Source organism: Adiantum capillus-veneris, chromosome 25 (assembly GCF_014529385.1).
Source record: "Adiantum capillus-veneris isolate H3 chromosome 25, ASM1452938v2, whole genome shotgun sequence".
NCBI lineage: Eukaryota > Viridiplantae > Streptophyta > Polypodiopsida > Polypodiales > Pteridaceae > Adiantum > Adiantum capillus-veneris.
In genome coordinates this window covers 15,370,182-15,393,222 of record NC_140955.1, presented here as the reverse complement: position 1 = coordinate 15,393,222, position 23,041 = coordinate 15,370,182, and the positions used below count along the sequence as shown (strand labels likewise).

Here is a 23,041-nt window from a genome sequence, read left to right as displayed (position 1 = left end):
CTACCATTGGCCTGACATTAATCCCCCCTTGGAGAAGCGTTTTCGTCCTCGAAAACACAAGTGATGGTATTTGCATAAGAACACTAATGTTTTCCACCGTGATATTCCTCATGGATCCAACGGTTCGTTAGAGTGGAACCCGGTTCAGTAGGAGGTTCAATGAAATCAAGAATAATATCTTGATTTTCCACAGTGTTGTCCCTGTGCAACCGTCTTGGTTAACTGACTCGTGACGAACATAGCGTGAAGAATCCATGTAGAACTCTCTTGAGAATGCTAAACAAGTTATCACAACGAAGAGGTATCTAAATACAAACCCAGGTTTCAGACTTTCTGAAGATACTGGAACGTGCAATAAAACTTTTGCTCAACTTTCCATGAAAGTAATATGTTGATATACTCATCAACGGAGGCAACCAAGTCCTTGAATTGCTGTCGTTTCTTGCCAGTAGACAACCTCATAAAAAATGATGATGAAGGTTGAGAACTTGAGAATAACAGGTAGAGACTAAAACTAGTCGCAACATGCCTTTCATCATATGACGTAAACTCCAAACCAAAAAGGTAACTGATCCAGTTGTGTCACTTCTTGCTAATGTATTCACTTAGCATATCCTTTAGTGTGGTTTAATAACGTATGCACTTAGCATATCCTTTAGCATGGTTTACTAATGTATGCACTTAGCATATCCTTTACTACTAAATACAATGCTTGTAAGATGCCCATCCAATGCGGGATGAATAGCAACAGTAAGAGTGAGGTGCTTTTCCCAACCACTTACAGACAGTCTTCCACGACTGACGATATACGCTTGATATGGTTTGGAGACAACCAACTAGGTTAAAAGTGAAGTGGAGTGAAATAAACGCATAGAGTTTAGACCATCCAATCACAAACATAGATACTGTACCATTATCTCAAATGGCATGGCGTAAACTCATATTAAATCTACTAGAGAGGTTTCACTTGAAGTGCAAAAAATTGCAGAAACAATAAAGTCCATGAATTTGCATGCCGCTCTGAACAAATCTGTGTTAAACACTAGGGCCCATAACACCTAGTGTGCATGCATTTAACACAAACAAATCCGAACCGCAATTCCATGAAGAGACTTTCCACGGTACGTACGTGAAAGCTCAGTTACACCTAAGTACCAACCATGAGACATTCTCATGAACTTAGCATACTTGGCTATATGTAGAAACAACCATCCGTTACTTCGTTGTTTCACAACACTTGTAATCTCAACAAGTCTGTACATAGTACGTAACAATTTCTGGCCTGAAATTGTTCCTGATATTGTGTGCTCCAAATGGTCTAACAAACGGATGCGACCAGCACCTAGGGACGATATCGCGACACATCATTAGGAACTAGGTGCCAGTGTCAGTCCCCGAGACTCATATTCTCCACATGTGGAATATGTCTCAAATAAGGATGGCAGGAAAAGTGACATCCATCAAGTACAAGATGTACTTGCGTGTGGAGGTAACTGCAAACACTCTACAATGTGAGTGAGAGGGACCCTCATTATCATTGCTTCACACTGGCTAAAACGAACTCCGTGAGTTCCTAGACCATGTTATATCCCATGTGACAACATGTGCCAGACAGAACCCTACCATGCAGTTCTATAACTGTTTCAACAACAATCAAACCTATCATGGTATCCTGTTGTACAGTGAAGAGATAAAGTGACCACTTTCTCAAAAAGCGATGTTCTTACATGACCTTGTTACATGGCTAAAGAGCAAGATGGATGAAATACTTCAAGCTTTAACATCCCCTGGACAAAGAATTGGAAACTTGTAACCCTGGGTGCTTCCTGTGCAATCCAAACCCGTTGGTTAGAATCCACAGAGTCAAACCCCTTGGCAAGACCCTTGATAGAAACTGCTCAACTTGCAGTTAACGGTAACCAACATAGTCGATCGTGCACAAAATTTTTTGGAATCAACTTGAAAAGTTGAATTTTTCCACTACTCGTGGTAGATTGCGGATTTCTTTCCTTGAAAGTATAACTGGAATAGATCAAACTGTGATCCTCAATGCCTATGTGTGATTTAATCGTTGGGTCTTATCCCAAAACTGCGCTTCCATAGACACTTGTAGTGCTATAGAGAGATCAAGAGATCCACACAAGTGAGAGGCCTAGCGCTTATGAACAACTGGTCTGTCTCAACTTTGTACTGCCTCTAGACTCCTTGGTATAGATCAGCTGATGTGAGTTTAAGAGTATCAGAAACTCAACTCGATTTTGGCACTAAAAACATGTAGTGCTAATAGAACACCCAAAACATCGGTAATGGCAAGACTCTTGCTTGGTCAATAACATCGATGGGGACTCCACTAGGTAGATCTGTTCAAGCTGGAGAACAATTACCTAGGAGATGCCAATATTTGGGTCCTACCCTAGGTCTGACAATGGCTCTTAGCCTTTGTGGCTTATAGCCCTTATGCCAATAAAAAATTAGTGTTCAATCAACGAGCCGATGAAGACTAATTTGGGTGACATCTTGGCCACTTTCTAGTTGAGAGTTTGTGCACCTTAGCTTAGCTGACACGAGCAAAACATGTATCAAAAGCTTCTTAGAAAGTTTTCATTATTCTTCAAGAGAAAGAAGAAAGAGAGCATGATGGGCTGAGGAACTTTCCTCAAGTTACTGGAGCATGTACCCAATCTACGTGCTCATACGCATATTATGCTTGGCTTGCAGCTTATCATATAAGTATGCAACAATCTGCCTGTATGACGCTCTCATTGAGAGAGGTAACAGAGAACACAAGTCACATCTTGACCCATCGATCTTGTAGGGGTCGTGATTGTACGAAGGTGACTTAAATAAGGCACTTCACCTATGAAATAAGTCCTAGATTTAGGTTCCATTTAGTGTTATTGTGTATGGACAGCAACCAAAAAATCATGGTAAACAATCCATCACTTATCTTGTCCTTGACAGAGTTGCTAGTGTAATAGCGGAAGCGTAATTCATGAGGCGATAGAATTGAATCCACCTAACTAGCATGCCATGCATGCAGAATGGTAAGCCCTTGCCGAGAGTGATGGCCTCAACATGAGAGGCAAAACAAAAGTGACTTGCACAGTAGCCTGTACTGCTAGGGAGACATCCTAACTTGATGTTGCCACACATAAAGTGGGAGCGGGTATCCATATTTTACCAATTCCACAAATGATGTATACCAATGCCCTTGATTTGAAGTCAATGGACTGTATCGGTGTACACGTTAGAAGCCTTGCTTCACGTGAAATTGTCAAAGCACGTTGCTATGTACAACATACAATATTTTCCAAAATAAATGTGAAAACATGGAAAAACAAGCAAAACTGAAAATTGTTTAACCTGGTCATCCTGCTGCAACTAGTTTTCTGAAAATTTTGAAGGACAAACTCGCTAGAAGATGGCTCATACCCATAGCTATTGCACGAGAGAGAGTTGTCATTTATATCATATACACCCTCTTTGCATGTAATAAAATAACAGGCTGACAAATTGATAAATTCCTCCAAGTTTTTATGCTCATAGCATAAGCCAGTGACATGAAAAAATCTCAATGCAAGATGCCGAATTGGAAGCCGTGATTCCCTTAACAACTTATGGAGTTCTTGACAGCTCATAATCAAAGGATATTTATACGAACAAACAGATGTGATAGCAAAAGAAAGTCGACCGTGTCGATGATTCACAGGTAATCAACCTTGTCAAAGTGTACACTATATTGAAAAACAAAACAAAAACGTGCAAGAGATGTACCTCGTACTTGCTTGGCTTGATTTGTTATCCTCTGGATTGTAGATGGAGCTTGGCTCCCGTGATGTCTGTCACAACGTTGTCATACGCAAGACAGGTAAAGGAAAGTAACCCTGAGTTGCACATTGCTGCTTGGCATGCAGTCATTGCCAATTATTTTAGAAAACGCGTAGGATCACATTCACAAGCCTTGCCTGTACCAACATTTCACAGGCATTGCTTGAACCTAACATTGCCACGGAACCATGTCCGAGCAAAAATTCCAACCCAAAAGTGAAAATTTTACCATAACTGCAGACCGTTAATGGCAGAAGTCATTGGGCCAACGACTGTGCTCATAGCTGTTTAACATAGCATATTCCATGCATGAAAAACATTCACGTGCCAAACATGATTGAGCGGCTCGATGATGAAAAGCCCAATGTAGGCTTCAAACTGAAAGAGATCTGCAAAATTCAATGAATTGAGAATTGAAAATGTGAAAGTCAACTTGCTTACCAATGCTGACAAGCCCTCTTCAAGCGATGGAACCATGTTGTCGTATTCTGGATGGCCTTGTTAGCAACATCTGACGCGGTGTAGTGTCACTGCAAATAGAGCCGAGACCAAGGCTGTGCCTTTACATGATCTCGAAGTTGTAGACAACACGTCGGAGCTTTACCTTGATGGTCTGTAAACTTGCCTTGGAATTTTCCATGCGAAAACCCGATTGCCGACTCGAGAGCGATGAGCACATCGTTCATCTTATGAGGAGCCCGGTGCGGGGCCCTTGCATGCCTTTGCATGTTAATGAATGCTAGGTCACGTGGGAAAGCTCCCCTGCAAGGTAAAAACCTAAACATTTTTTTGTTTTAAAAAAATTAAAAATAAAAAAATTTACACATGACTGCAAAGCGATGGAGTTCGGCCTCTATTGCGCAAGGAAAAACGTCCCCAAGCCGTCGCCATGTTGCTCCCCCTGCCTCCATCCCATGACGTGAATTGCATAGCAGGCCACCGCGATCAAGCCGAGCACAAGACCTCGTGATTTCGCTGAGGTCGATTCAGAGCACCTCTTGTGTTTAAGGGTGCTTACCCGTGAAGACTTGGCTTCCTTCGCTCAGCATAGTCAATGGGCCATCCCCACGCCACGGCTTCCTGCTTTCATGTCGACCTCGACCGCTTTTGCAATTGAGCATGCATAGCATGCAAGCACTGTCTCCTCCTCTTCCAGGCCTGAGAGAGAGAGAATCTCCATAGCCTTACATAAGCGAGGGACCCAGAGAGAGAAAAAGAGCATACATCCAGAGCCTCTCCCTCCCTGGAGCTTTGATACCAGTGAAAGGCCAAAGGGTAGAGTGTCATGTGGTTCTCCTCCCAACCTCCCTACTTATAGCCTTGGCCCTTGCAATTAGGTCCCCTTAACTCATGCATAGCCCTTGGCTCCTAGCCGTACTCATCCATTCAGTCCGTGGCCCTTGGCCTGTTGTTCGGTCCTACCATTGGCCTGACCAGACCGGCTCCACATAAATCCGGTCCTCAACTATTGTCATGTTCTCTAAACTCTCTCTCTTGCAAAAGTATTGTTTATGCCAAGTTAACTAAAATGCTATGTTTATGTTGCGACCATCAATTTAGTTCACCCGCTATGCTCACAAAGTAATTTCACAAAAGTACTTTCTCTAATTTCCGCTACTCTCAAAGTTAATAGGCCATTTACATTACACCCCACATGCGGGTGCCCAATGTAGAAGATCAATGTACTTAGGGTGGAGTGTGGCCTTCACTTGTACAATGAGCTAGAGAGAGAGGGAGCTCTCTGCGTGGAGCTATGGTGTCCTCTATGTGTAGTGTTGCGCTAGCGGGAGTGGTGGCCCGCGACGATAATTTTGGGCCACTTGATGGCCATATGTGGTGTACTAATGGCATGTTATGGCGGTGATGCATTGTCAAATGACGAAGCAACTCGATGATGATGTGGAAACCCAATCAGGGGCGCGTTCACACGACACCTTGGGCCTCATTTTATTGAAGAAATCTTGGGAGCACTAGCGCTAGTGCTAGTGCCCCCCCTCCTTGAGCTCATGGGAGTGTGGCAGAGAGAGTGAGAGCTGAAAGTCAACCAAAGGTGCCAAGTTCACCAATAATTGCCAAATGAAGCCTTTGAAAGGGCCAATAGAATCAAAGTTTCTAAAAATGGGTAGTGGTCCACTATAAAACACTCTTTTTAGCCATTTTTGGGAGGATTTTGCATAGTTAGTGATCTATGAGATCCAAGTGAGGAGCCCTAGAGGCTGTTTTTTGTGGAAGCTGGCCATTTAACACACAATAGTGCATGAGTTTGCTACTCCGATAAAGAGATCTTCTCAAATTACAATGTTGTTCGAGTCGGATTCTGCAAAACAAGAAGAGACAATAAAAAACATTTAAATAACAAAATTAAATCTAAATAGATAGTGCAACATAAATGGAATTAGTGTTCAAAGTTTATACATCATACCTTAACGGGTTGAGATCTCAAAATCTACAATTTAGCAATAGTTTTTGTGGTAGCATATGCCATACAATGTCCATTGGTGACATGCACATAGATGCGCCAGTTAAGGCAGTGTGCAAAGTTTTATCCTGGTATAGATTATCTTGTTTCAACAACACTAGTGCAAACTCGCCGATTTACGCAACACAACCACAAATGCAGATTTGCTGATTAAGCAACATCAGTGCAAATTTGTCAATTCAAGCAAAATGACCATAAATACAGAGTCACCAGTTCAAGCAACATAAGTGAAGATAAAACGTTTTAGGTAGCACAAATGTAGATTCGTCGGTTTATGCAGCATGCCCAATTGGTGTTGTTTCGCCAGTTTAGACAACATCGATTATAAAATCATATTGCATTGGTTGGCTACCACTACTACTATTGTGATTCTGTCAATGCATGTATATAATGGAAATGATTTAGATTATATTGATATGAAATTGAATTTAGTTTATTATGATGATGATGACACTTTCTATGGATTTGGAATTGTTCTTGGACATTGAATGATGATTGTGATCAATTATTTCTCGATAGATCAAGATATGACTTATAATGCTTATTCTAGTGGTATGGGACAATAGAACATGAGTACGTGGATGACCAAAGGCCTAAGCAAAAAAAACAACGTATATGGACGATTAACAAGATATGCATGCCAGATTTCATGACTACCATGCCATTTTTGACTTTTTAAGGACTTTGCACATTCGTCACTTGCATCTAGAACCTACTTTCTAATATCTTTCCAATGATCTGTTGTGCTTGATGGGGTTTTAACAAAGCCTTCATGGACTTCACTGGGTTTCCCACTTTGGACAATCTGTAATTGCATCTAGAACCTACTTTCTAATATCTTTCCAATGATGTGTTGCTTGATGGAGTTTTAACAAATCCTTCTTGGACTTCACTAGGTTGGCCTCTTTGGACAATAGAGCCCGATGAGAGAGAAAAAGTCAAATATCCTTATAGAGTCCACATTTTCTCTAATGAGTTTTTCGGGGGGGGGGGGAGGGATTTAGGTAATTGAGGGTTCTTGGATGAGCTTGTAGATTAGGTGGGAACGAGTTGGATCCTTGGTTGCATGTCTAGTTGCTAGAGGTTCTTTTGGAGTTTAGGGGATGAAGGGTCGAGCGAGCTAGGAAAAGGGGGTTTAGGGTAAATTCCTTAATAAAATGGCCCTTCTGGCCACAATGAAAATAGGGTGAGAGAGATATTTGTAGAGTAGAGGTTGCTCAAATTGGTCTCCTTTGTAGGAACCAATGTCCATGGCTGTAGGCAGGGGCCATATATATCCATCTCAATTAGCACTAATGGATGCCAATAGGGTTGATTCATATAGAGGTCCATCCCCTAAGATTTTCCCAAGCTTTGAACCTATTACCTTCAGATGCTCTTTGTATTATAAGGGTAGATGTAGAAATTCTCTCGACACATGGTAATTGAGCAAAGCTGACTTTTCATGATAACCGTGTTTATGCCAATTAAAAAGGCACATAGTAGAGTTCCCTACCAGTCAAGACCCTATTCTCAATGCATGAAAAGCCATGCTGGGGTCCTTGAAGATAAAAAGGAAACGGTTCTTGGGGAGGGGTTGAATCTTACTCACCTCTATTCCTAACAGGAGCCAATTATTCATGATCAAGCATCTTAGGATCTCAACATGGAGACGAGGCCCAACAAGAATGCCTATGAGGGTTGAGTTTTCAAGAAAATGCTCTTGATGTTTAATCTGAGTGGAGAGTAGAATAATGCGGGGCTTACCCGAGAAACCGTGAGCTTGGTGTGGTTGAGGGTCGTAGTGGTCCTTCTCTTTGAGCAAGTCCATGGGAAGGGGATGGGCCGCTCCATGCCGAGAGCGTTGGCCATTGTCCTCGTCGCCCTCTAGACTAGGCTTTAGAGTAGATTAGTTGCTTGCTCTGTGAATGATCGCATCATGAAATGATTTACACTACAATTTTTTTTCACGGATAGCAGCTGGCAGGACCTTCAAAGCTTCAGCGTCCACTTAGGAGGGGGGAGGGTAGGATAGAGTCTTTGGGGGTAAGAGGGGAGGGCAACTGAGGTTGTACAAGGGAGGGAGGTAGGGGAACTCTGAGGGGACTTGCATGTGACAAGACTTGGATTGAGTGGGGGCTCATGATGATAGGTTGCGGGGAGCGCCCTCGTGTAGGGTTCTAAGAGATCCTTGACAGGACCTGTCAAACAGGGGCCATCGCTAGGTTTCTTGCGGCCAAGTCTTAGTGTGTGTGTGTCTTTAAATGCCTCAACTTCCCTTAAAGACTCATTCGCAACCATTCAGTTTTTACATCGAAGAACCCAATCTATAAAGGCGTGTCATATAAAAGTCACAATGGTGGGAACCTTATCCTTGTGGATGTGAGGAAACAACAAAAACTTCACTGTAGTTGCAATCTGCAAATCAACAACACTACAAGAGGCACTCGCTGAAAAGCCAGCGCACAATGTCGCCCAATTGATTGATGGGACCGTGGCTCACCGCAGAGTGTAGGTGAAACTGATGAGATAATGTCAAAAATTGTCAATTGTAACGGTGTCACCGTGTGTGTGGTTGAGAGAGAGAGAGAGAGAGAGAGAGAGAGACAAGAACGTGTCTGATAGAATATAGATAGAGATATGGGAGGCCTGTCATGTGTGTCGTTACGTGTTCTATTTTCATCTGGAGGGAGTAGATGCTCTTTGGGCATTGCGCACATCACCCAGTCCCCTCAGACCGTCTCCTTTGTTGGAGCTAGCAGAGGCGCAGCTTCCAGGTACACTTCTGCTAACCCCGGTCCCCAACTCTACAATGCCGGTGATCAAGGTTTGTGCCACTAGTAATTCGACGCTCAAGCTGCTACTGGGTGTCTGTGTGTGCACGTGTGTGTGTGTGTGTGTGTGAGAGAGAGAGAGAGAGAGAGAGAGAGAGAGAGAGAGAGAGAGAGAGAGAGAGACCTTGCAGCTTTACATGCAAAATTGTCAGGAGCAGGGCACATTTTCTTTTTCCAACAAATTCCCAAAATTTAACCTTGGATCCAAAACGAGACTCAATTTTAGCCTTAGCCTTTGAGGGATCAATGGAGGCATATTCTCTGTTAATTGTTGTGGGTTGTATAAGTTGAAATCTCTCTGCCTTTTCTTCCAAGGTAGACTCTTCTGCAATGCCTTGGTCCTTTGTGCTGCATCAGAGCCGATTGTAATCTTTGCCAGACACTACAATCCTTTACCCAGACGACTGCAACGAGGTTTTTGCCACCTCCATGATTTCAGTATGACCAAGTAATTAGTGCTCAATATCAACAAAAATGTGAGCTGCAAGTCGACCCGGAAATGTAGAGTGAAAATTACAGCTGTTTGGTTTTATGAATTTTCTTTCTGCGGATCGTATGTGAATGCAACATGATCCATCGTCTTTCGTTTTTATCTGTAAGTGTGTAACATGAGGAACTGAAGCCTGTATTGTGTAAAGCCAGGTATGGGGGCTCAGCTTGCACGCAACAGGGTGGTTGCAGAGGAGAAAAAGGAACTTGCAGATTTGCTGAAAGCAGAGGGGGAAGAGTTTCCTGGATGCGATTATGTTGCCTCGGATTTCAAAGAGTGGATGGACAAGCTAGACCCTGAAAAGGTGAAAATTACGGATGTGGTTTGGCCTGGCACTCATGATTCCGCCACTAATCTCATTGGCATACCTTTCGTGTCACGCCCCTTTGCCCAGTGTCAAAGCCTGTCTGCATACTCACAGTTTGCGCATGGTGTCCGGCTTGTTGACATCCGTGTCGAGAAGAATTGCCGGGTCTGTCATGGCATTCTAAAGAGCTATCATGTTAAGGAAGTGCTAGCGGATGTGAAGCGTTTTCTTGCAGAGACAAAGTCAGAGTTCATTATATTGGAGATCAGGACCGAGTATGGGCATGAGGATCCCCCTGATTTCGACAAGTATCTTATTGAGCAGTTGGGAGACCACCTCATACCGCAGGATCCACACGTGTTTGACAAGACACTGAAGGAGCTACTACCCAAAAGAGTGATATGTATCTGGAAGCCTCAGAAAGCAGCAGCCCCGTCCCCGGGTAGCCCTCTTTGGAGTTCCGCATACTTGAAGGACCACTGGACCGACACAGATCTTCCTTACACCAAGTTCAAGAACAATATGTCACATCTTGAAAAGCAACCTGCGGCTCACTCTAGGAAGTACTTCTACAGAGTAGAAAACACTTGCACCCCGCAGGCTGACAATGTGTGGGTATGCGTGAAGCCGGTGACGAGGCGCATTCAGCCGTATGCGAGGCTTTTCATCTCACAAGCCCACAAGAAGGGTCTTGGTGATAGGTTGCAGATATTTTCTTCTGATTTTGTGGATGCTGATTTTGTCAATGCGTGTATAGGAGCAACAATGGGCAGGACTTCGAGCTAGGCTGGTTGCGTACATTCATGTATGTATGTATGTATATGTATTGGAGGTGCACATGGGTATGACTTCAGGTTTGTTTGTAAGGCGTCTCAAGTGCAATGTGGCTGTATGTGTGCCCATACACATACACACTCAAAGAGATCGACGACTTGGAGGGGCCAATGACATTTTGGATGTAGTTTCAAGGATTTTTGGTGTGTGTAGGGACTAGGTTTTACTCTTATTTTTATGGTTTTTTTGGACACTGACCAAGCCTTATTATCAGGCTTGGTTTGTACAGTTTGTATTCTTTGAATAATATCCATTTGAAATTATTGAATTCAGGTTTCTCGGGTACATTACTCATTTTAAGCAAGCCCAACCCGAAAAGCAAATGCACACAATTTTGTGCTATTTAAAGTGACTTGGCCATAGCTGATGGATTTTCATGCATTCATGGTAAGTTTGTTTTGTCTCTTTAGATTTTATGGGGTGTGAGCCGTGCTAAAGTGGTGATGGGCTAAGCAGCCTGTCTTTGTTAGTGCTGCTTGTGGACTTCTGTTGGCCACCAGGGTATCATTCACATAGTGATGGTATACCATCCTCATTATTGAAGGACCTTCGCATGCTTAAGATCTTTGGTGGTCCCATGTCGCTCCCGATCTTACCCACAGGTATCGGGGTAACAATTGTTGCTTCGGTGCTACTAATGTTGCCTAGGGTCTCTGTAGTGTTATTGTTATGCTTGGTAGAGTGTGCATAGGCAAGGTGTTTGGTGTGTGAAGGATGCTCTTGTTGCTATGTTATGTTGGATGTTCTTATGTCACATTGATGGACTGATGATTGTAGTGCAACCTATGCAGCAGGAGGCAGTGTCAGGATTTGAAGAGCTCCGCTCCCTATTCGTGCAAAAGAGGAGCACCGGGAAATAATAGCTTTCCCTATGGATAGTGGCAGGCCTATTTTCATTTTCCCCTTCCAATGAAGAAATATTACAAAATGTGCCAGTCAATTTCTGTGAAGTAGGGATATGTTAAGAATATAAAAAGGCAACGCTTTTGGTGAACATGATGTAATGCTGCGTTTAGACTGCGCAGGTAGTGCATTCAAACGTAGAAGGTACTCCCATCCTCTCCCATTCACACAGTGCTGGATAGTCTGGACTTGCAAGAAATCTTCGGCTTCATCCTCGCCTTCCTCAAGTGTGTCAGCGATCCAAGGGCAGCCTGCCTGCATTTTTTGCTGGAACATAGGCGGGGACACAATGCCTCTGAGGGGAGATGCCACCCAAGCCCATTCTTCTGGTGAGTCTGGATATGCACACCTTTGCTTTTCACCGGTCTCTGCTTGCCAAGGGGGATGAACGCCCCTACCGCTGTTTCACTTTGGGGCAGTCTGAATCTCATTAAGTAGAATTATGCTGTAAGTCAGTGTAGGCCAAAACATTCTCCACAAGCCTTTTGGAATGCTAGAAGAAACTCCTACTGTAATATAAGCTAGAATTTGATTGATGTGAGGAGCAATCTCTCACACGCGAGAAGAGGAGGGGGTTAATACTAACTATACCTCTTTGAGGTGAAGTTATTTGAGGGAGAAGGGGGTAACCCAAAATGGTTACCCCCTCCTCGCGTGCTCATCCCCTATGCATAATCAAAGTTTGTCGGCTTGTGACTATATCTGAAATTGGCAAGGACTTGTATCATACACCTATTGTTTTGCATTTTATATCTTCCTTTATAGTGTTTCTATTTGTGCTTCATAGCTACTCCTATCCCAATTTCTGCAAACTGTCTCAAGTTTCAAGTTGCTCTTATTCAGAGATTTGGGTAATAGCTTTTGGTATGTGCTATAGTACCATTTTAGTGTGCCAATCCTTATGCAAAATGTTATGTATTTGGGTAATTACTGAAGGCAATCATTCTAAAATCAGTGTAATGGGTTGCTACATTTCCTATGTAGGCATTATAGTTCTTTATGTGCGCTGTAAAACTATGTGCAGCCAATCCTTGTGCAATAGATAGCTACCTTTGCTATGCTACTATTACAATATTGTATTGTTTCAAGCATTGTGCATGTGTTATATGGCATATCAGAAAATTTGTACACATATGCTGCCTTTGCTATGAACTATTATAGTGATCTATACTATATAGTTGTTAGTCATCCCAATGGTGTGAAGTTGGCCTTCACACTGAAAGGTGTGGTGAAACGAGAGCATGAGAGAGAGAGAGAGAGAGAGTGCATGCAATGATGCTCACAAACTTTGCCTGCAAACACCCCCCCTCCCTCCCCAAAACCAAAAAAGGGATGGAGCCAAAATGCGTGACACTCTCATACTCCATGACCCACAAATCTAGAAATATAAAGGTAAGACATATGGGGATCATCGACCAGCTCAGTAGAGTAGGGCCCTGCTTGGGAAGCTTGCGGTCAGAGGACTTCTTCCAGGGGAGGAGCCTTGGAAGGAGCTATCGCTACACTGGATTCATGCCCCAATCACACAAACTAGCGGCCCATGGAGCCCTTACACCAAATGGATTTTCGCAAAGATATGCAGAGTGGGAGGACCGCTTTGCTGCAAACTTGCTTAGGTCTTGAGTATGTTTTATCTCTCTCCATTAAGCACACCACTCTAATTGCTACTTAGTAACCCTTTAATCTTAACACAAATATCATGTAAGTAGAAATAGAACTCTTTATTGATTTGTCAAAGGAGTCATGAGATACAATGCGGATGGTGTGCCCCTTCTCTTGACTTGCAAAGTGATGTCTCTACCCTTGTGCTGAAATGCTACCAGCCTCTCTGGAAACTTGATGGAAGCATCTCTGCAGTCAAACCATGGTGCTCCAAGCAACACATCATCATTCTTGAGTGGTGTCTCTACCCTTGTGCTGAAATGCTACCAACCTCTCTAGAAACTTGATGGAAGTAGCCATACAGTCAAACCCTGGTCCTCCAAGCAACACATCATCATTTTTTAGTGGAGAGGAGAAATTCCTCTTTGTCCACATACCCTTGCACATGAAACTTTAGCTTTCCAATCAAAGATGGGATTAGAGTCTCTGGGCCTTCAAGGATCCTTTAGCAACATATGTTCGCCCAATCTCATGAGAATGTATCCCTAACTTTAATACTTATCCCAACATCGTGGAATAGGACTTACCCTCTTACCCTCGTTAATATATAATTAGGGCTCCCATCCCAAGATGAGTGCATTGGATTGTTACCTTTGTTGTAAAGCTATTACAACATGTTTTCTAGTTTTGAAAACACCTTCAATCTCTCTATTGGCACATGCAATCTTTGCTCACATATCTTATCGTCAGAGTGGCAAGGATGATGACATAATTATACAAATACGTTTTTCTTTGTTGCAAAACTCACAATTGTGAGTAGATTATATTAATATAGCGAAAAAACTACAATTATTTGCCATGCTCGTGTCGAGCCATGACAGCTTCCCAGGGTCTTCATTACACTCGCTAATAGGGGAGTCACTCCATGGCAAGTGATGAGTCCACACGTTTATCAATGTGAGTCAGTCATAATGACGCCCAAGGCCCTATTCCACTCATCAGAGTTTATCTGTTTCTTGATGATGATGACCGCCTCTCTATTTTCTTGGATTATCTTCGTGAACTTAGCTATTTTCATTGTGCTCTCAGATATCAGATAGTTCCTTGTCTTCCAAACATGACGGAAATAACAATATCTCACTACTTGAGTGGTGATGAGTAGCATTTGACTCCTGAACACCTTCACTCCCAAGAAAAGGTCTAGAAATATATTTTAATATAATGAGAAACATAACCAATTTTTTCAGTATTGCTTCTCTTTGCATGGCTAGAGGGTGAAAGATCACGGGCTAATTTTGAAACAACACCATTTAGCAAACTATTGTCACGTGCACATGGCTCTGTATGCCACGTGGACATGCTTCATCGACTTCTAGAGCCAGTTTTCCCCTTCTTCCTAGATAGGAGTTGTCTAGAATCCTAGAACCCGCATGTCCGAACGAGTCCATTAGATTACATTTTTTTAATTTTGAAACCCTGTTGTATAAATGCTTCGTACACGCGCTTTGACAGATGTTATTACGATACAGTGGACATCTGGCATGATGTGCATATAGTTTTACACTAGTTTAATCCAATGAGCCATTCTCCGCATCAATTGGATTCTCGGGTCAGCAGATGTACGACTGTTTCACCCAAAATTTACCCTTGGTCCAATTTAGTGATAAATCAAATATATGATTTATTTTGTTGGGTGTGGTGGACAGCTTGCCCTACCCAATCCTTAGTGGATTTATAAGCCAAAAATCTTGTCTATAAAGGGAGCATGGCAGCCCATGAGTTGTTGTTTGCAGATTTCTAGCACTAGCTAAAGGAGGAGCAATCAGCCCGCGTTTTTATTGAGATCGGCATGCATTTCTTGTAACAGTCTCAAGCCCTAGTGTTTTAGCCTTGCATCTCCATATTAACCCTAACACTAGCACCACCAACAACAACATAACAACCTCAACGCTTTCAGATTTCAGCCCTTCCCCTTGCAAGAAAGTGGCTTGGATCTGGCCTCGCGACTTCCTCATTGCAATTCGGTACTTCAACAACCCATCGAGCGTCACCTCTTTCACTCCCTCGTCTTCATCAAGTGCTCACATTGCTGGCCATCATTGATATCATTAGATCTGTGTTTTTGACCCTGCTGTATGTGAGAGGTCGGCTGTGTTTTTCACGCCAGATTTCCGTTTTTGCAGCTAGGTTTCAACCCTTCATTCCTCTCAACATCGAAAGTGCAATTCAACCCCAGATCTACCCCTTGGTGGCCATCCACAATCCCACATCAAGAAGGATCTATAGGTGCATCAATTCAACCTTGAAGGTGCCTCTTCTTAAGAGTTACCATGGCGACATTCACCATTCGAGTCAGTAGAGTATGCACTCTTGAGGTATTGCATGGGTGTATATTCTATTTACACAATCTAAAGAAAATACCCCATCATCAACGGCGTGGGGACCCCTTGAGAGGGTTGGCTGGGACACCATCTGGTGTCATTATGCTCCTCTCTCTTTCTCTCTCCCTCAACACATCCCTACCACACTCTCTTATTCTTTCTCTTCAGGGAAAAGTAAAAGGAACCATCATTGAAGTTAAAAGGAATCACTAACACAAGGAAAGAAAGGAAAGGATTTGTGGAAGTGTGAAACCTATATCTTCACCATTTCAATTCAGTTGCACCTGACATTGGTAACCGAGCTTTGTGATTTTGCACTAATTCAATAATATTTGAAGTTTTTCTCTCTAGTGTTTGAGTGTATGTTGTAGCGTTTCGCCCAAGGATGCTTCTCTCACTTATGGAGCTACAAGACTTGCCATTCCACGTAGGACCGTGCACCTTGAGTGTAGCAAAGCAAACAATGTATACCAGGGTCAAAATTGTAGTACGCTTGCAAGAGGGTAGTTGACTTGGTGTGCATGCTCAACCACCTTGACATAAAGAACTCCTAGCATGGATATTTGCAGTCACAAATTCTTTGACACGACAGATTGCATCATTGAAGACGATATGCATTGGAAACATGAAGATGTTGATTGCGAGTATAATGATTTGTTAGCGGCCTATGATGTTGAGAAAGGAAGGCTCCATCCATATCATCCTATTAGCTTTGGACTCTTCGCATTTTTTGAATAATCATCTCTCCCATTTTCTTGGAGAATTCCATCATTTGAAAAGAAGCATTCATTGGGATCGATTTGCACACATCTTTGGCAGCACAACATGTCCACATCATCAGCATCTTCTTAGCAATCAGTAGCCATCAATCTGGAGCCAAAGGGTTCCAATATGAGGCAACCACCACACAAGTTTGTAGGCACCGTGAGCCTACATTCATAGCCACATTCTTTGCAGAGGCAAGGATTTATCTAGATCTTCCATCATACGACAATCTAGTCGAAGCCCCAAGAAGAGCCTCTATCTTTGAGGAGTTACTTCGCGGTTTCATGAGACATAATACAAAGGACTTGTCATGGTTCGTGGGCATTCCAAAGGGCATATCCATCTCCATATCTTGTTCGGTGTTGCTCTCGCCAATCTTCCTGCGTAGGGGCAACATAGGTTGGTTGGTGACCTTCGTGGACATCATTGTTTGCGTATCTAGCCATTCTCCCTATGAGCATCCATCTGGTTTGTAGTTTGGTTCACACCATCCAAGTTGGGACAACAAAGGTTATTGTTGACTGGTAACTGACAAGGGCATCATGGATCCAAGAGGCAGTCCATTGTTTGCGAGTAGATGCATCATCACCATCCTTGTGTTTTGGATATTTCCACATCACCTAGGGGAGCCTCTCTCCCAAAAGTTGTCCTTCATCGACTTCCAAAGCTATTTTTCTCCTTCTTCTTAGATAGGATCATCTATAATCCTAACTGGATAAGTACCAACAATTTTGTGAGCCTGTTCGCAGAACCTACATGTCTGAGCGAGTCCATTATATTAGGTTTTCCAATTTTGGAACCCTCTTGCATAAATGGTTTGTACACACGTTTTGAAAGATGTTATTACACTACAGTGGGAACCTGGCATGCCGTGCATATAGGTTTAGATTGGAGGAATCCAACAAGCCATTCCCCGAGATGTGCGACAATTTCACCCAAAAAGTGACCCCTAGTCCAATATATCAATAAATCAATTTTATGATTTATTTTGTTGGGTATGGTGAATAATTTTCCTTACCCATCCCTTAATAGATTTATGAGCCAAAAATTTTGCCTATAAAGGGAGCTTGGCAGCCCATCAGTTGAGTAAGTTGTTTGTAGATTTCAAGCGCTAGCTAAAGGAGGAGCAATCAACCATCATTTTTTATGAGATTTAACAAGCATTTTCTATAAGAGCCTCCAACCCTATTGTTTTAGCCTTGCATCACCAGATCAGCCCTAGCACTAGCACCAACACCAACACCAACAACAGATCATCCTCGGCGTTTTCAGATTTCAGGCCTTCCCCTCACCAAAAAGCGGCTCGGATTTGCCCTCGCGACTTCCCCGATACAATTTGGCACTTTGACAGCCCATCAAGCCTCACCTAAACCATTCCCGCGCCATCATCAAGTGCTCATGTTGTTGCCCATCATTGGCATCATTAGGTCTGCATTTTTGGCCCTATTTTATGTGAGAGATCTGCTGTGTTTTATGCGCCCGATTTGTGTTTTTGCATCTAGGCTTCATCTCTTCATGTATCTCACATCGGAAGCACAATTCATCCCCAGATCTACCCCTTGTGGCCATCCATAATCCCACATAAAAAAGGATCCAAAGGTGCATCAATTCAGCCCCGAAGATGCCTCATCTTGAGTAGTTACTGCAGTGATATTCAATATTCGAGTTAGTAAATTGTGTACTTGAGGTATTGCATGTGCGTACTTTCCATTTACACAATCTAAAGCAAATACCACATCGGCAACGGTGTGGGGGGGGCCTTGAGCGGGTAGGTTGGGACCCATCGGGTGTCATTCTCCTCCTCTTCCTCCTCCTATGTGTGTGTGTGTGTGTGTGTTATGTCCCACTTACAAGAGAGGGGATTTGATCTAAGACACCATCAGATGGGTGTCCGATGTTCTGCTCTTCTCTCTTTCTCTCTCCCTCTACACATCTCTACTACACTCTCTCATTCCTCTCTTTAGGGAAAAGTACAAGGAACCATCATTGAGTTAAAGGAACCACTAACGCAAGGAAAGAAAGAAAAGGATTTGTGGAAGCGTAAAACCTATATCTTCACCATTTCAGTTCCACTGCACCTAACATCTATAAATGTTGTTGATAGTGTCTACTGGGGCTAGTACCTCCTACGCCCAACCAGCTGAAGCATCTCTCGATGGAAGGGAAACTTTTTGGATGATAGAAGTTAGGGATGGGGATAGAATTATGGGGTTGTGACACAATATTAGGGTTTCAACCATGGAATAAAGTTGCAATGGAGATAGACCAAAAGCATGGGCAGGTGAAACAATTCAAGGGCCTTGATCATGAGCTCTACTATACACAGATCAAGTCTTTTGGAGCACAGAGAAAACCAAGAAAACACAACATAAAGATGAGGTGAAAACATAGCTCTTCAAACATATTCCAGAAGAAAGAATTATTCAAACACATTTGTAAGTGCTCTGACTTGCTAGATGATTTTGATCTTGTTTTCAACCAGTTCAATGCTATCTTACATGATGAGACTATAGCAAAGTCATCCACAAATATGGCTAAGAACTTATGTATATATTCAATGAGTATCTCCATCGTACACCTCTAAAATGTGGCTAGAGCATAACATAAGCTGAATGGCATGACTAAGCACATGAAGGCTCCTAATTCAATGATAAAGGTTGTCTTAGCTTTGCCATGTGGATCTATTTTCAACTGATTGTAACCATTGTACCCATCCAGAAAAACTATATATTTCATGTCAATCTACCTCTTTTAACATCATATCAATAAATGGTAGAGGACACATATATTTAATTATCTAAGTATTCAACTTCCTATAATCTACACAAACTCCTTGGTACCACCACAATCGGAAACAACCAATTTTTGTTTGCTACTTCAATGATAAATCTAACTTTTAGAAGATAATCAATTTTTTCTTTGACGTATTTTGCATAATTGGGCTTCATCCTGTACCTCTCAAGTGTCACTGGTCGAGCATCAGGTTTTAGAGGTATTTGATATTGGAAAACTTTTGGGTCTACCCCCTTCAGGTCGGTGCATTCCCATGCAATTGTTATCTGGGCCATTTAAGAAATTGGCAAAAGCCTTTGAATGGTTATGGCCTCTGAGAACTCTAGTTCCTTTGGCTTACTTCACTCCAAATCTTGAGTGTTGTGCACATCCAAAACCCTCTACTCTTGCCATCTATCCACTTTGGCTTTCCCTTAATCTTTTCACACAACCCACTTTTGACTTTCTTCACTCTGCCTCGGCTGGCTAACTACTAGGCCCTTTAGTATTTCTTAGGACCGGTTCGGCCATAATCCCTTTGATCACCTCAGCCTTCACGTTTTCTGGACATTTCGTTAGAAAGTGTTCATATTTCCTATAGGTATAACAACTAAAATCTCTTCTTCCTCTTCCTCTATAAGGAAAATTTTGATATCCTTCCCTTTCAACCATTCCCCTTATGGCCATTCCATTGTCTTGCTTCTCCACCAACTCCTCTCCCTTAACAGGTTATAGATTGCTCTAGGTTGTGGATTTTTTAGAGAAATCATGGACACCTACACCCACAATCATCTTCTAAAGTTACTATTTAAGGCTAACTTTTCTCCTTTTAGCTCTATCCCCAAAATTTTGCTCAAGGAAAACCCAAGCTTCTCATGCACTTTTTCATTCATCAATGAAATGAACATATTTTTCATGAAGTGAAGTGATGATTATGCCTAGTGTCTGCTCATCCTTTTCTACATAAACTCCTTTTAAGGCTACTACCCAAGCTTCTCATGCACTTTTTCACCATCAATGAAATGAACATATTTTTCATGAAGTGAATTGATGATTATGCCTAGTGTCTGCTCATCATTTTCTACATATACTCCTTAGGGTAATTAGAATCCAAGGTGGATCTCAAAGCATTGCTCACTCCAAAAGAATCAATTGTGAGTTGTTTATGTGAAGCTGTAGAAATTCAGGTCTATGGCTTGAAATAACACCAAAAGACTGTCAACCACTGAATCCGGCTGGAGATAATGCTCTAAAAGTTGTAATGAACCAGTGGGTAAGCTTAAGGATGCAATCGAGGTATATTTTCAAGAGTTTGCAAAGACTCATATTATTTACTTCTGCTACAAAACTGGACAATTTTGCACATTTGAGGATACCATAAGGTCAAGCATATCAAGTAGACTCCACAAATCAAATTTGGTGAAATTTGGATCACAAAATTGAGACTTAAGTCAAATTCTTGGAATCAGAGTCTGCGGCGGACACTAAACATTTGATAACTTGGACAAATCTTGTCAAACTCAACCAAACTTGTCTAGGGACCATAACAAGGTTATTACCTGGCAAAACAAACCTAAAAAGTATAAAAACTAAGCAAAGTAAATAATCGCGATTATTTACTCCTGAGACCCAGAGATAGAATTTTTTACTTTTGAGCTTGTACAGTGTTAGAACAATATAATACAAGGCCACTGATCAATTTTGGGTTCCATCGAATCCAAAATTGATACCTGTTAACTGAGTTCTCATTGTAAGGATAAAATCTGAAAGTCTCATTTATTGACTTGCTTAGCTCAAATTGAAGTGATATGCATAGACCAGTCACGATAGTTAGCAAATATTTTACAGTCTGTGTGAAATAATGGCTAACTTTATTAAAACTGATATAAGAATCAGGTTGCAGGCAAGGAATTGAAAGCTTACAGGAGTTGCATTCAAGTCAAGTGGAAAAGCGGATAACAATTCAATCCAACGGTAAATACTCTATCCAGGGATTAACCAATCTATACGAACCTTAGATTTGGTCATATACTAGCAAATCAAAGCATATTTGGAGAGACCGCTAGTAGAATATCCACCAAAGATAGTGTGAACCAAGGTGATCATTTGGACACTATCTTTGAAGAAGTCTCAGACACTTATTCAGACTCAACATCTGAAATGTCTTCCTATTCGACTCATTCAAGAACCGGAACAATAGTGCGTTATAAGCACATACTCACCTTTTATAAGACTAATAGCCAAGGAGCTCAGGTTTACCTAGATCCTAATGAAGAGTATGCCATTCACATTGATGACCATGACATAGAGTTTGAAGAGGAAATCAGGACAAATAAACAAGGGAACATGTATGAGGATAAAAACAAAACTCAGTATTTAAAAGTTGAAACCCCTGATGTGATAGACAAATGGGGGTTAGAAGTAAATACCATAATTCGTGATATGGAAGCAAAGAAGGTCCCCAACTTTAGAATTTGAAGGATACGATCAAGTTGATCTGAAATCTTTGAAATGGCTTAGCACTGAAATTGTAGGATTGGAGTCTATTGTTGGGAGGATAGGAACGTCAAGGATATTTTATGGACCTCTCATTCCAAACCAGAGCAATTAACACCCTTGAGATCATCTATATCATCAAGATCAAGGACAAGGGTTCAACAGATCTACCAACTTATTTTTTAGGGCCTGTTATAACAATAACTTTGTTATGATGAGTCATGAGGAGGTAGAACATACCAAATACCAAGGGTACTCTATGAGAGATTGGATATTGGGCCAAGGACAAGAAACTATTCCATTAGAGGAACTCCACGAGAGATCTTTTGGGAGCAATGTTAAAAGAATTGAACCTACCTCATCACACAAAGAAAAACGGGTGACACAAAAGCTAGTCCAGGGCTACATGAGTCACTATTTCCAACAGATTGGTTTGAAGGACTCAAAATAGGACCAACTGCAAGAAGAGTTGGAGCCAAATCAAATAGACGTGTCAGACCAGCTGATTTTCAAAAATGGGTTCGGAAATACAGTGGATCTGGGGATCCATATGACCACTTAGCTAGCTTTAAGCAAGCGCTAAGAGCAAAACGCATATTTGATTTCCACACTCAATTTGAGTCATTTGGAAAGAAATTAGAAGAAAAGAATTGACATGGTTTCAAAACATTCCACCAAGGTCAATCATGGACCTAAATACATTAGCTCAGGGATTTGTAGCTGCAATGTTCCAAAATTGGGATAAAACATAATACGGTAGCTCAAATCTATAGCTTCAAATAGAAACAAGGTGAGTTTGTTAGGAATTGTGTAGCAAGGATGAAACAATACATTGCAAGATGCCTAAAACTAGAAATACATGTAGAAGAAATATTAGTGTCATTGTTTCTAGAAGGATTGTTGAACAAAGAACTTCATGCTATACTGTATAGCAAGAAACATATGACCCTAGAAGAGTCTGTATTAGATGCTATTGACTTCTTGGGAGACAATTGTGATATTTTCAATGAACAAGATATCCCTAAGGATACTCAGAGTGAGAAAATAGCATCCTCAAAACCAACACAAGTAGGAACAGCTGCTACAACACTACTAACAGCCATAGAAGATAAGCTCAAAATGATGAATAACATGCAAAAAGTACCTATAAGAGGACTAGGACAAGGGATACCTCAACAACGATAACCAATTAGGCCACAAAAATGGTGTGCTATCAAAGGTAAATGGACCAACCATGAGACCAATGAGTGTTATTACCGATCAAAGTACAATGGAAATGTTCAATATGTTCCCATGAGGCCACATTGTCAAGGGCAACCCATGTACAAATAACATCCTAATATGGCCCCAATACAAATACCACCGATGGGT

At 41.8% G+C, this 23,041-nt stretch overlaps 1 protein-coding gene across 5 annotated transcripts; it reads left to right on the top strand.

Annotated features, from left to right (window-relative positions):
* Positions 1 to 8,903: 8,903 nt before the first annotated feature.
* Positions 8,904 to 11,036, top strand: LOC147424454 (PLC-like phosphodiesterases superfamily protein). Of its 5 annotated transcripts, none has more exons than XM_086499621.1 (2): positions 8,904 to 9,113; positions 9,763 to 11,036. In XM_086499621.1, exons 1-2 carry the CDS (start codon positions 8,927 to 8,929, stop codon positions 10,701 to 10,703), a joined length of 1,128 nt encoding a protein of 375 aa, XP_086355747.1. In that variant the 5' UTR covers positions 8,904 to 8,926; the 3' UTR covers positions 10,704 to 11,036. The 5 variants fall into 5 exon arrangements, with proteins under 5 accessions (XP_086355747.1, XP_086355749.1, XP_086355748.1 ...); XM_086499623.1 differs by having other exon boundaries at positions 8,924 to 9,063; positions 9,759 to 11,036; XM_086499622.1 differs by having other exon boundaries at positions 8,928 to 9,063.
* The last annotated feature ends 12,005 nt before the right edge of the window (positions 11,037 to 23,041 follow it).

Coding starts and splice junctions, on each gene's coding strand:
- LOC147424454 (XM_086499621.1), top strand. CDS start 8,927: ATGGGAGGCCTGTCATGTGTGTCGTTACGTGTTCTATTTTCATCTGGA. Junction 9,114..9,762: donor CTACAATGCCGGTGATCAAG/GTTTGTGCCACT, acceptor GTGTAAAGCCAG/GTATGGGGGCTCAGCTTGCA.